This window comes from Nicotiana sylvestris, chromosome 12 (genome assembly GCF_000393655.2).
Source record: "Nicotiana sylvestris chromosome 12, ASM39365v2, whole genome shotgun sequence".
NCBI classification, from domain to species: Eukaryota; Viridiplantae; Streptophyta; class Magnoliopsida; order Solanales; family Solanaceae; genus Nicotiana; species Nicotiana sylvestris.
Window position 1 is genome coordinate 50,838,263 of NC_091068.1, and position 14,708 is coordinate 50,852,970.

Consider the following 14,708-nt stretch of genomic DNA (forward strand, 5'->3'; position numbering starts at 1 on the left):
GTTTGGACCAGTTTGCATGTACCTCAACTAATCTACTGTGCAACACTGCAATCTATCCAGCCGGCAAACACAGATTGTTAAGGTAATCCAGCCCACCAAAGGCTAGCGGGGTTGCGCTCAGACCAAGCATTCCAGCAAGAATTTGAACGTGGGATCTCCAGGTGATTACTGCCATACCTTAACCACTAGGCCAACCTCGTGAAACTTAATTTAGTTTTTATTAAAGATTTAATAAAGTACATTTCAATAGTTGTGTACATAACTCCTATGAGATAATATTACAGCACTACAACTAGAACCCAAACAAGTTGAAATATAACAGGCATTCAGAAGACACCTGAACAAGAGTAAGGCTGGCCCATCCCAAGCTTCCATCTGACCCTTGTAGTAATTATAAAAATCAAGAACCTAAAAACGATCGAAATATTTTGTCATGAAAAAGTGAACTTTAAAGATAACAATCTAATAATCATCTCGAGCATTACAAATATTAGTTACTCCCTCTATTCCAATTTATGTGAGGTGTTTGACTGGGCACGAGTTTAAGAATGAAAGAAAAACCTTTGAAACTTGTGGTCTAAAACAAGCCATAGAAATTTTTGTGGCTGTAAATCATCATATGAATGGTAAAATGGGAAGTTTAGAGTTAAACTGTTACTAATATAGAAATGTGTCATTCTTTTTAAGACTGAGACTGGCTAGAAAGGAAAGAGTGTGACATAAATTGGGACAGATGGAGTACAATCAGAAGGTAAAAATATCAAGGTTTAAAGGAGAGGTCAACATAAGTAAAATTTTTGGGAAAGTGACAGAAATATCTCAGTACGCATTTCAAAACTGTGTTAACATATAAAGTACAGAGGCTGATGAAAATCTAATTCAGACTAAATGCCAACATGGAATACCTCCGGATATTTAATAGTCAATGTTGGATGATTTTGATAAGCTTCTGGGACAAGAATCATTAGTGCTTCCTCAGGAGCTCGGCCACTTCTTATGAGTAACTGGATAATCCAAAAAAAAGGTTAGATGGTGAAAATCCATCATCATATCTACAGAAGAGTGATGTAAAGCAGTAAGGAAAAGGGAGTAACAACAAACAGTTCATGTTTAAAAGTCTGCATGAAAAAAGTTATACATCTGCGAGGAAAAATGATAAGCACAATAAGATGTTGGAAGCATTATGATAAAACGCACCCTGAAGCAATTTAAATTTAATACAAGTACCAGCAACCGAAAAACAGTAAGATTTTTTTTTTCCTAAGAAACCCATCTTAATAAACATTAAAGGCCAAACAGTTCCTAGTGCTGAGAAAAGAATGGTATTATTGCCCTCAACAATTACTAAAACTAGATAACTAAAAGATGCAGTGATCCATACTTCAGCCGCACTATCTAAATTTGCAGAATCAGACGCCTTCGGGTTGCCAAAAGGACGGATTTCATTCTCACGGTCACGCCAAACAGTTGATTTCAATGAGGCCTCTCTGGATTGCATCCAATTCAAGTTTCCCTGCAGATGGTTGTGGATGTAAAAACAACAGACACCATACACGTAGTCAGCAACCCAAAGAAACTGTTACTGACATCTATAATTACCTGAATAGTGTTGATCTCTCCGTTATGACCTAGAAACCTCATTGGTTGAGCAAGAGGCCACCTGGGACTGGTGTTTGTACTGAATCTACGATGGTAAATAGCGAAAGGCGATGTATACAGCTCACTTTGTAAGTCATAATAAAACCTCCCAAGGACTTCAGAACGAAGCATTCCCTTGTAAACTATAGTTTGATTGGACAACGAACAAAAATAAAGTTCATTTCCCCAAATCTCTGAGTTCACAGCTCTCTCAATGAGTTTTCGACAGATATAGAGTTCTCTTTCGATGTCATCAACATTTTCCTCTTTAACAATTCGAACAAAAACCTGCTGTATGTTGGGCATAGTTTCTTTTGCATAATATCCAACTACAGAAGAATCTACAGGAACCGGCCTCCATCCAAGCACCTCAAGACCCTCATTGTTAAAGATATTGGAAATAACTACAGCAATATTCCAAAAAAAAAAAAAATAGAAACAACACAATAATGCTCATTAACCCTTCGTGCGAGGATGCAATAAGAGGTAAAAACAAGTATAAAGTAATAGATGAAGAAAAGCTTATAGGCAACTACCAGAATAATATACATTTTTGAGAACCAAAAAAGTGTCAATGGTAAAACTTGTGCAATCATGAGATACCGCAAACACATAAGTATTTGAAATACCTTGAGAGCAGTAAGCCCCAGCTTTTGACAGATAAGCTCAAAATAGATTTTGTTGGAATTTCATTCAACACAGAGCAGTTGGGATTTTTAATTTCATAGTTTATTTGGGTTTTTCGTATTCATATAGAGAATCTCTGGTTTTTTTGTATTGCATATTATGTCAATTGGTTACACATGCAATAAAATTGATTTAGAATTTAAGGACCTCTAAAGGTAGAAAACCCTTAAATTATCTTAAGAAAACAAACAATTGAATAGTGGAAATGTAACAACACAGATATTAAGGATTCATATACAAGCGGTACACAACTAGATATTCATATAGCACATTCTAACTAGTTTAGCATTAAGGTATATTTGTTGTTATTATCGTGTTTTTTGCATTCTAACCCATCTAGAGATTTTCACATTTTCATTCTCTCGTAAGTAAATAGGAAATATCCATATACAAGCGGTACGCAACAAGATATTCCTCCACCTGTCCCCCCCCCCCCTAAAAAAAATCTGAGTTTTCACAAGTTGCGGTTGTCCAATATTCTACTTTCGTAACAGATCTTGCAATCCCACTTTGTTTCTGCTCTTCCAAGACACCAAGTTGTTCCAACTTAGAACTTAGAGTCTATTTGGGTTAGCTAATAGTAAATACTCTAATATATTTGTTAAAGGCTAAAAGTGAAGTTTTCTCTTGCTTTCGGTCATTTCATACGATGATTTGTACTCAATTTGAGGTAAGATAAAAAATCTTACAAACTAACGATGGCAAGGATAAAAGATTTGGTGCTTATTTGGAGTCTTATAGAATGATCCATCAAACCAGTTGCTTACACTAGTGCACAAAATGGGGTTGTTGAGGATCTCTTTTATTTATTATAAATCTACCAAAACTTTACTGGAGATACCATTCTAGTAGCTGCCTATCTCATCAATCGAATGTCACTTAAAACTCTCAATTTTCAGAGTCCTCTGTAAGCTTTAAAGGGTAAAAATAATTATACTGTTCATCCAAAGGTGTTTGGGTGTGTCCGCTTGATTCACACTAGGAATTCTGTAAAGCTTGATCTTAGAGCTCTTAAATGTGTCTTTTTTTGGGTATTCTCCAACGGATAAAGGGTATAAATGTTATCATCCTCCCTCTAGAGATCTTTTGCTAGCATAAATGTTACCTTTCGAAAATTTCAGTCATATTTTAGTATTACACAATCACCCCTTCAAAGGGAGAGCAATAAGGCACTGTTGAAACTGTGGAAACCACAACCACTACCACCAGGGAAAGTGAAATAGAGAAAGAATTTAGGAGGAGATTACTAGGCTATTAGATAGACCTAATCTGGAAACTTACTCAAGGAGAAAAGACCAGAAGAAGTCATCATGCAATCTGTTGATGCTCAATCTTCTTCTACTAGTGAGTTATCTACATTTCCTAATGATTTATATTCACCTATTGAACACTATTAAAAGGAGTTAGATCTTGGCATCCTGCACCAAACACCTTTATCTAATTTTATCCCCTATTATTCCTTGCTTCCCTCCTATAGAACATTTGCCTTGTATATTTCTTTTGTGTCTATTCCAAGAATTGAAGAAAAGTTTTTGCAGATCCTAAACAAAAACAAGCTATAACTAAAGAAATGAAGGTCTTGTCAAGGAATGAGACTTGGGAACTTGCCATTTCACTACTAGACAAGAAGTTGGTTGGTTGCAAATGAGTCTTCACTATGAAACACAAAGCTGATGGTTCGATTGAAAGATACAAAGCAAGATTTGTGACTAAGGGATCTACTCAAACTTATGGAGTGGATTATCAAAAGACATTTGCCTCTATTGCTAAAACAAACACTATTAGAATTCTTTTGTCCTGTGCAGCTAATTTTGATTGGGACTTACAACAGTTTGATGTGAAGAATGCATTTCTTCATGGAGACCTAGAAGAAGAGGTGTACATGGAGATTCCTCCTGGATTTGACACCGAAAAAAGTCAAGAAAAGGTGTGTAGACTGAAGAAAGCCTTGTACGGATTAAAGCAATCCCCTAGAGCATGGTTTGGCAGATTCAGCAAAGCGATGATCTCCTTCGCTTACCAACAAAGTAATGTTGATCACACCTTCTTCATAAGACATCAAAAGGGTAAACTCACTCTTCTCCTAGTTTATATTGATGACATAGTAATTGCAAGAGATGACAAAGAGAAGATGACCTTATTGAAGAAGTTCTTGGCATATGAATTCAAGGACCTAGGAAAATTGCAGTACTTCCTGGGAGTTGGGAATTGAGGTTGCTAGATCAAAAAGAGGAATATTTATTTCTCAAATGAAGTATATTCCGGATCTCTTGAAAGAAACTGGTATGAAAGGTTGCAAACCAGCAGACTCGCCCATTAAAAGTAATCACAAGTTACAAACTGGAGTTGGATAGTCAGTTCAAAACGAAAAATATCAGAAGTTGGTTGGAAAGCTCATCATCGCTCTCACACTAAACCAGACATAGCCTATTCAATCAACTTGATAAATTAGTTCATGCATGATCCACGAGATCATCATATGCAAGTTATCTTTCGCATTTTGTGATATCTGAAGTCTGCCTGCTCTAGGGAAAGTTCTGCTCTTCTCCAAACATGGCCATCTCTAGACAGGAGTCTTTACTGATGCGGATTGGGATGGCTCTGTAGATGACAGAAGATCTACATATGGTTATTGTACACTAGTCTTTGTATAGTAATCCTTTTCATAAAGCAAGCCCAGCATATCAAAGATACAAACCATTGTATGGCAACGAGTGCCTCGTAGAGAATCAACAAATCATTGTTAGATAGTTCAACTTATCAGGCAATCTCTGATATCTTTCAAGACCTCTCTTAGGGACACTAAGGCCCCATTTGTTTCCTACTTTATGAAGATCTGAATATGAATCATTCAAATCTCACTCTATAAATGCATTTTTTCACAAAATCACTAAATAACTCTTAATAGGTCTGAATCAGTCAAATCTTATATAGAGTCTTAATGTCATTAAGACGTTAACTTAAAGATTTTCGTGCATGTAATCTTTACCACTATTTTATATATTACCACCGCAAACAACTACCTCCACCTCCACAACCTGCCACCACTAACAACCACTTCTACACTAGCCTTTACTGCTCAACCACCACCACTAACCACCAACCTCCTCCACGGTCAGCTACCTCCCCAAGCTCCTTGTTACAGCCATTAGAATGCGGTGATTTGCATTCTAAGGTATATTAAAGGTTCGACCGGACAGTCTATTGTATAAGAATAAGGAACCAGCAAATAATATTTGATACCATGATACAGACTAAGTAGGATCTACTTCAGATAGACAATCCGCTCCAGGGTACTATGTTCTAGTTGGAGGAGATCTAATATCTTGGAAAAAACAAAAAGCAAGATGCAATAGCTAGATCAGGTGTTGATGCAGAATATCAAGCACTGATTTTGTCTACATGTGAGCCTATATGGCTAAAGCAACTTCTTAAAGAGTTAAGGTGCGGAGGAGATGCACTAATGCGGTTGATTTATGATAATCAGGTTGTATATACTTTTCTTTGAATAAAGCATATATAGATAGATCGTCTTTCATTTGCTAAAGATTACGCTAGGGCGCATTGCGACAAGATTTGTCAGTTTGAGCCATCAATTAGCAGATATTCTTAACAACCACTCATGGTTTCGTGGTAAGTTAAGAGCATACAATATGTATGCTCCAACTTGAGAAAGAGTGTTCAGAATTAGGAAATTGTTATTATGGCAAAAGGCATTGCTTATAAATATGGTAAACGTTTAGAATCCTTAGATTGTGTAATTAGAAATTGGAATTACTTCCTTTTCTTTTTAGGATTACATGTAAACACTATTTAAACCCCAACATGCTTGAAGGAATAATCAAGCAATGCATTCCCAAATCTCTTCTTTCTTTACCATTATACAATCATGCAACAAAAGCATTTGATTGCTCGAATCACCAGATCCCATTTTCTTGTAATCGAAATTCTCAAATATGTACAAGCAGATGTTGTACAGAATATCAAATCAGATGTTGTACAAAATATCAAATCTAGATTAGAATTCTCAAATTTGGAGGTAAAAAATATTTAAAAACCTACCTAATAATTGACAAAATGGCCACAGATTGAGATAAAAGGTTTCAATTGACGAAGAACAAACCAGGAGACAGAATTAAGCTTGCTGGAGAATTACCTAAAACGATAGCTGGAAAAAGTAGATGGAATATTTTGTTTATCGCAAAGCTAAGCAAAAAAAATTACAAAAAAAAACTAGATATTGATATAGTGAGTAACAAGTCTGTAACGAGGCTAAAGATGCCAGAAGGATGATTGGCAGTGGCCTCAAGAGAGAAATCCAAAACAGATAGAAAGTTGCAGATTTAGGTTCTCGATCGCAAAAAATTATTAGTCACATGCATTGATGAAGGTGTTAAAAAGGGACGAGGTAGACCTAAAATCGCATAGAATGAAGTTGTCTCAAAAGACACTACAAATCCTTGGAATCATTGCATACTTGGCTAAAGATAGAGCGAATTGAAAAAAAGATCCATATAGGTGATACTTGCTAGTTAGGAATAGGTTTTAAATTTGTTAAAGAGCTTTTTATGTTATTATTATTATTATTATTAATATTATTATTATTATTATTATTATTATTATTATTATTTAAATTATGTTCACTACTACACTTATTTTATGTTGGCATGATAATGATGATGATATGATTCGAGCATAAAGAAAGAAGTGAGGATTCATATCGCATACCTCAACTTTGTTTCGGACTGAGGCATAGTTGTTGTTGTTTACCTCGGTCGTCTACTCGGTTGTTGGAGATTCAGCAAAAAATTAGCGAGAAACTTTGTTGGAGAGTTGTTACATTGTTGGAAACTAGGTTCGGTTAATCGAAATTCGAAGGTGGTCGAAACTTGGATGGGTAGGATTGGAGTAATCGACTCCCATGGAAGAAAGAAGCTTGGCAGAAAGTGACCAGAAACTTCATCACTTGTTAACGCACTAAACAATTTCGCTAAAAGTTTTGATCTCTGATCAGCGTGGCGGCATCACGTGGTGGCTCCGACCGGGACATGACTTTTAATGTTTTGCTACATGAGTGTTCCGGTTATTGTGATGATGCTAGTCTATACACGGCACTCACCAAAGACAACGACGTCCCCAACAAATTTGACAGTTGAAAAATCACAATATGAAGATATCTCATTCTCCCAGATGTTGCTGTTAATGACGGGGAACAATTTCTTCCTAGAATTTGATACCATGTGAGAGATAAGAGATTTGTGAGAAGAGATTGATATGTGTAGGACAAATGCCTTAAACTTGAATTCTTTTACAGGTATGCTTCACAGTATATATTCTTATCCAGTGTGGAACATATATACCTAAGTCTCTAACCATTTACGTTTAGATATCTAACATCTTACTTCGTGAATTTGTTATGATATTACTGACATTACCTTGAATAACTATTTTAGCTGAACTGGATTCTGCTACATACGGAAGGAAGGCTCCTTAAAAATTATACATAATTTTTGGAGGGGAAAAAAAGAACAACTTAGTTTATCTAAAGTGAGGGAGTACAATATGTGGTCTAAAATCGCTTACAGAGATTTCAACTTTTTCCACACTACAGGGCAAAACACAAACTGAAAAAGTTAATCAAGGGTAAGAGAGAGAGAGAGAGAGAGAGACTCTATTTTGATAACTGATATGGCAAGAAATTCCCTATAACCAAGTAATGAGTATAGGGGAACTATGCTGTAATGGAAAGTATCTGTTAGCAAATCCTCCAAAGTTATATATTAAAGACTGACCTTTCTTGGCTTCATTCATCTGATTACAATCCTTAGGAAGAAAAATCATTCCAACTCCAGTATGAAGCTTGTCAAAGACTGCAATCCCTTCTTTCTCAGCCCAATCGTTGACAAGATCCCAAGGAATTGAAGTCATCACTCCAGAACCATCACCAGAATCATTGTCAGCTCCACAACCTCCACGATGTTCCATGCAGCCAAGAGCTACAAGAGCATCCTTGACGATTCCATGTGATGCTTTATTGTCCAAATTTGCGATAAAACCAACCCCACATGCGCCTCTTTCAGATATTATATCATCCAAGTCAGCAACCTGAAAAAGTTAAACCATGAAATCCAAGCCTGCCACATGGAGTACTTTCATAGGGTTATGGAAAAAAGTTAAAAGATTACACCCAAAAAAAAGGCAACACTCCGAGAATCTACCATCTCCAAGCTCTAAAACCTTGAAAAGAGCTGGTGCTCAAGAGCATTACTTTCTTTAAGTAAATAAGAAAATACTATTCCTGGGAAGATCACTCCGTGCAACATTCAGTAGTGATAAAGAAGGATAATTACTGAAAATATCCTTAAAGTAAAAGAGAAAAAAGTTCTTATAGCTGCGCAGTGGATGAGGGAAACAGTTCCATATCTGACATTTCAGATTTTTGAGCCCCAAAACCAAATATGGATGTTATAGAAGCTTTCATTGTTTCCAGGTGGATAACCAACTATGTATAATTGAGTATAAAGCAAACCTCACAAATTTACTCATAGTAACCTTTACATTAAAAAATCAGAGTTATCACTTCACAACAAAATTGTGCACAATATGAACAGCTGCATCATAAGAAACAAGCAGTGTTATTACTTTGGCTTCCGTTGATTTGTCATTTAAAATTGTCAGTAATATGCCTCGTAGCAACATAAGTGATGCCCAACATCTTTATCAGGCAAGTAACTCCCTCCAATTTTAACAGCAACTTACCCTCTCTTACTATCTTTCCATTCAATTAACCATGAAATGACATGGAAAGGCTACTCTATCCTCCATTAGATTTATTTTACACAAAAACCAATAAACGCTTTGGAATTCTACAACAGGTATAAACTCCATTAGGTATCTTGTGTCACTCATTTCAATAGCACTATTTCAAAGCAAACATATACGGGAAAAACAAAAGAAAACAAAGATATTGCAAGAGGACAGTAGTCTTTTGATGAGTTCTCAGAGTGATTGGCTTGAATAAAAGGGGCACAGAAAGTAAGATGCCTAGTAAAACATGGGGGGATCAGAGGGGAAATTACCACATTGCAATACATCTGTACGCTATATTGCCAGAGTAGAACAAGGACATAGAGAGAGAAGCTAAAGTAAAGCCCCAAGAGAAGAGCATTTCAGAAGATGTTATGGCAAAAGCTTGATTTACATATAACTTAAATATCACATAAAAGCATTTGTCCACTTTGATATTTTCTCTTTTACTATTTTTTAGGAATCAAACATGCCTCTGTCTTCAAGACTTTCTCCATTTCAACTTGAATGTCATAATTTAAGTTAGCAAAACAATTAGATTAAAAAGCGACATGAAAAGTATCACATTTTCATTCATAGAGTACGCAGGTGTATCGCCAATCCTACATTCAAGAACAAATTCGACAAACAATAGTCAACTTGGGAAACAACACGTGAAGAAAAGCCAATGAAGCTGATCAAGACCAACTACCTCTCAACCATTAGCAAAACTTCAAGCGCCTCAGACAACAACACACGCCTCAGATATCACATGGCATAAATCCGTATATCCAATATCTACAAAGTTAAGAGATGCAATATACTTATGATAAGTAAACAGCGGCCTCGGGGTCATGCAAAGCATGCAGTTGCTAATTAATTTTGTCAATTATATTTCACCTTTATATAATTCAACCAAATAACTCAATGGACTTTTGCTACCTACAAATCTGAAGCATTTTAGCATATGGAAAGTCAGCAGACCACATATACCAAGGACTCCAACTAGTAACTTTCCAAAAAGATGCTCCACATATGAAATCTCTTCCCACCTCATATGAAAGCACTATGTCCAATTTCAATTTAGGGCATCGAGATTAACACTAGACCTACTTATGCTAGTCATAGTACAAAAAAGGGACATGCCTAATGTTAAGAGACTGCTTTTTTGTTAAAGCAAAAGTTTTCCAACCTATCACCGTCTTCCCAAGTTTTGAACAGCAAAGTAATCAAACATGCATGTTTCTTCACATAATATGCTAAGTACGAAATCCATTGAAGCTAATTATTGTACCTACACTAATAAGAAGTCAACATAGCTAAAGTATACAACAGCAAACACACACCTTAGGCACAATATCAGAGGATTGCTGAGATGCATTAGTGGCAACACGTTCAAGGTCAAGAGCAGCGTTAATTGCATTCCACTTGTTGTTTATCAAGCTTCTCCTATTAGCTGCCGCATAACCAATCCTTCGACGAACACGCTTGCTGGATTTACAGTACAATCCGAAGAAATCAACAAACACGCCGTCTTTACTCCCCGCAACAATCTTCGGTGACTGCCCATTCGCGTAGAGTAACTGCGGGACGTTCGCTACCGAGTTCACCGCCATATAAACCGATCAGAACTCTCTCCCTACACACAAAATCGCACAGTGAATGTGTGAAATTAAGCAGTGTTTGTGTGAAAGGTTTAGAGAGAGGAAGAGAAGGTGTGGAAATGGGAGAGAATGTGTGGAGAGAGGGAAGGATTGGGAGATAAAAAGAAGAGAGTTTCGGAGCCACACTCTTCTTTTTTTTCCTTCTTATTACAGAGTCGATGGTGATGGTGATGTTGATGTCAATGATAGTGAGGAAATTTTTTGGAGTATATTTTGTGTGAAAGGTGACTGTAAGCTGAGACCAAAGGTCAGTGTGTGCGACTGTGGTAATTTGAAAGGGGTGTTTCATTTTTCTTTTTTTTGGAAGATTGAGAAGACGTGGAAATTTTGAGCCACATGAAATGGAAGAGGTTCTACTGACCAATGAATCTGTTACAAGTCATCGGTGCTGCTACCTTCGTGGAGCGAAACTATTTACTTTTTTGTCCGTTCCTAATAAATTATTTATTTTTAAATTTAAAAAAATTTAGTTTAAACTTTCAATTCTATCTTAATGAGAAATTTTTATAATATCACAAATATTTTGAATTCCTTTTTGACTTATTTAGGACCATAAATTTTAAAAGTCTTTATTTTTTTCTTAAAATTCGTATCTAATCAAACACGCTTACGTAAACTGAAACAGAGGGAATAACAATCTATAAACATTTTTTTCCGTTTCTCTTTTTCTACTTACTACTACTATGTTTTTCTCAATGGAGATAGACCTACGAATAAAATTAGAAAAATACTGAATTTAGAGAAAAGCTGTTGATAAGATTAGAATATTGCACTTTTGTGGTGTAAATACACTCAACAAGGACTACTAGTGCTTCTTTTTTAAAATACTACTAATACTTAATATTCGCGGTACAAATTAAAGTGAGAATAAATCTCACTTAACCATAATATATGTATGAAAAACATATCTTACATTCATTGGTTATTGTAAATATTGGGTTCGAGTAAATTTTAAATCTAGTCTTTCTCCCGACTCTTACAATTTTATCTGAAATAATAATTAGGTGTTTAAATTGAGAGTATTATTTTATTTTTCCAAAAAAAATATAAAAGTTTCATTCATTGTAAAGGCAGAGGATATTTGTAAGAGAATCCAATCAAACATTAAATAACAAATTTATAATCGAGTCCTGTTATCTAATAATGCAGGCCAAACGAGCAATTTGACAAGAAAGAAAACAAATATAAAAAGTTAAAATTAAGGCGAACTAACATAATTCTTAGTTATGTAGCAATTTAAAAAATTTGTAAGCTTTTAACTCCTTAAGGTACGTCTATATGTGCTAAACGTATCATTTTACGTGCTAGTAACAACTACGGGTATAAGTGATATTATCACCGACCGAAATTGGTCGGAAGAGAAAACCAATCGAAATCGGTCAGAAAAAGTATAAGTTGGTTGCAAAAGTCAAATAAAATTTTTAATTAATATACCGACCACCATTGGCCGGTAAATGTGGTCCATACTGTACAATCGGACACATTTCTCATTTTAGACCGAAATCGGTCGGAATATGGTCAATATTTGACCAAAAGCTAGTTAGACTTGCCTATTATGTACGAAAAGATGTTAAAATAAAATAAGCTCCTCATTTCTAATCGGTATCGGTCGGAATACTGAATTAATTTTTTTCCTGCCAACTTCTGTTTTGTTTTTTCATAACTAATATAATTTTTTTAAAAATTTGATGAAGTTTTCGACCGATATCGGTCAGTATTAGTGGTCAAACATGGTCAAATATTTATAGATTATTGGTATATATATATATCGTGGGATTTGACACTGTAATGGTCTGGTTGGCCGTTTTGAGTATTATAGCCTCGTTCCCCCATTTATTACCTATTCTATGCTCACTTGTTGTTATGTGACTTGTCGGATGGTTGATTTTGTTTCGGGATGTTTCGGAATGAGTTGGGACACTTAGTCCAAAAGTTGGAAGCCTAAGTGGAACGAGTTGACTGGATATTGACTTATGTGTAGATGATTTCAAAATGGAGTTTTGATGGTCCCGACAGCTCCGTAGGGTAATTTTGGACTTAGGAGTGTGTCTGAATATTGATTTGCAGGTCCGTAGATAATTTTGGCTTGAATTAGCGAAAGTTGAAAATGTTGAAGTTTGGAGAGTTGAGAAGTTTGACCGAGAGTTAACATTGTGGTTACCGTGCTCGAATTTTGGTTTCGGAAGTTGGAATAGGTCTGTTGTGTTATTTATGACTTGTGTGCAAAATTTGAGGTCAATCGGAGTTGGTTTGATATGTTTCGACATTAGTTTTGGAAGTTAGAAGTTCATTATGCTTGAATCGATGTATTGTTTGATGTGATTTGAGGCTTCGAGCGAGTTTGTATGATATTTTAGGACTTGTTGATAAATTTGGTTGAGGTCTCGGGGGGCCTCGAGTGGATTTCGGATGGTTAACATATTGAAATTAAACTTTGAAGATTTGCTGAAGTTGTTGATGCATATGCTTCTGGTTTTCTTATACGCAATCGCGAGTAGAAGTACGCGATCACGAAGAGTTGTTTGGGGGCGACTGGTGAAATTGTTCTATGCGGCCGTGAGATAAGGTATGTGATTGCGGAGCTATGGTCAGTAGTACTACACGAACGCGAGTGTTGTACCGCATTTGCGGAGAAGGAAAGAGGAGTGGCCTGAAGCCATGCATTTGTTCATCGAGATCGCGTGAGGAGACGTGCGATCGCGTAGAGTTTAGTTCTTGTGAATCGTGTTCGCGCTTGGGTTTCTGCATTCGCGAAGGGTTAATTTTGGCAGCTGGCATTTTTGTGTTTTGCGATTGCAAAGAGGAGCATCTGTGCAGAATATACGATTTTAGAAACGAGGGTTAGAATATTATTTCACATTTAGACTTTTGGGAGCTCGGATTGAGGCGATTCTTGGAGGGATTTTCAAGGAATTGATTGGGGTAAGTGATTCTAAAGCGGATTTGTCTAATATACATGAATCTATTATTATTTTTACTATTTAATTTATGTTTTGGGTTAGAAAAATTAAAAAAATTATTGAAACTCCATAAACTATAATTTGAATATTTTAAGGCCAAGTTGGGATCGGAATTGAGTAATTTTGGCATGGTTGGACTCGTGGTTGGATGGATGTTCGTATTTTGTTAATTTTGTCGAATTCTAAGACATGGGCCCAGGGTTGACTTTTTGTGTTGACTTTTGACTTTTGTTAAAGAACCTAGATTGATCATATGAAATTGATTCATATAGCTTGTGTTGATTGTATGAAGTTGTTTGTGGCTAGATGCGATTCATTCGGAGGCCGATTCGCGAGATAATGGCTTATTGGAGTAGGGATTTACGCGGTTTGAGGTAAGTAGCACTTCTAAATTTGATTCTGATAGTATGAATCCCTGAAATACGTGTTATGTGGTTGTTGTTTAGGTGACGCACATGCTAAGTGACGAGCGTGTAAGCGTGCTCCATAGTAATTGTGACTCGGTTGTTTATGTGGAACTGTATAGTCATCAAACCTTGTTGCTATTCAGGAAACCCCTACTTGTTAGAGTAATTGAGCTGTGATTCCTATTAGAATCATGTTTAGGTTATATGCTGGTACTGTTGGGACCTACAGAGGTCATTTTGTTGTTGAATTATTTGCCTAATTTGCAATTATATACTCAGTCACACCTATCATTTGCATATCATATCTCAGTCTTTGTTGTCATTTATTGTTACATCATATTATCATTGTTTGTGCTGATTGTCATGAGATTTGTGAGCCCAAGAGACTAGAGAGATTGATGACTGAGTGAGACCGAGGACCTGATTGTAAGTGATATTTATGGGATCAGGTTGCCTGCCGTAACAGGCTTTATTGATTTATGTCATGATTGGCTTATATTAGCGTTTGGGCAGGATCCGCCCATCGGAAGTCTGACATACCAATAGTGAGAGCAGGTACCTATGAA

The 14,708-nt window shown here is 36.1% G+C and overlaps 1 protein-coding gene across 1 annotated transcript in view; it reads right to left on the reverse strand.

Moving 5' to 3' along the window:
- The window catches only part of LOC104241431 (ferredoxin-dependent glutamate synthase, chloroplastic), a 49,073-nt gene extending 38,060 nt beyond the window's left edge, over nucleotides 1-11,013 (reverse strand). Inside the window, exons 1-6 of the mRNA XM_009796367.2 lie at nucleotides 10,458-11,013; nucleotides 8,118-8,430; nucleotides 1,600-2,042; nucleotides 1,382-1,513; nucleotides 906-1,004; nucleotides 338-408 (exon numbers count right to left, since the gene is read on the reverse strand). Of these exons, the coding sequence (XP_009794669.1) occupies nucleotides 338-408; nucleotides 906-1,004; nucleotides 1,382-1,513; nucleotides 1,600-2,042; nucleotides 8,118-8,430; nucleotides 10,458-10,727 (1,328 nt within the window). The 5' untranslated portion in view covers nucleotides 10,728-11,013. The remainder of the gene's footprint in view (nucleotides 1-337; nucleotides 409-905; nucleotides 1,005-1,381; nucleotides 1,514-1,599; nucleotides 2,043-8,117; nucleotides 8,431-10,457) is intronic.
- Between the last annotated feature and the right edge of the window lie 3,695 nt (nucleotides 11,014-14,708).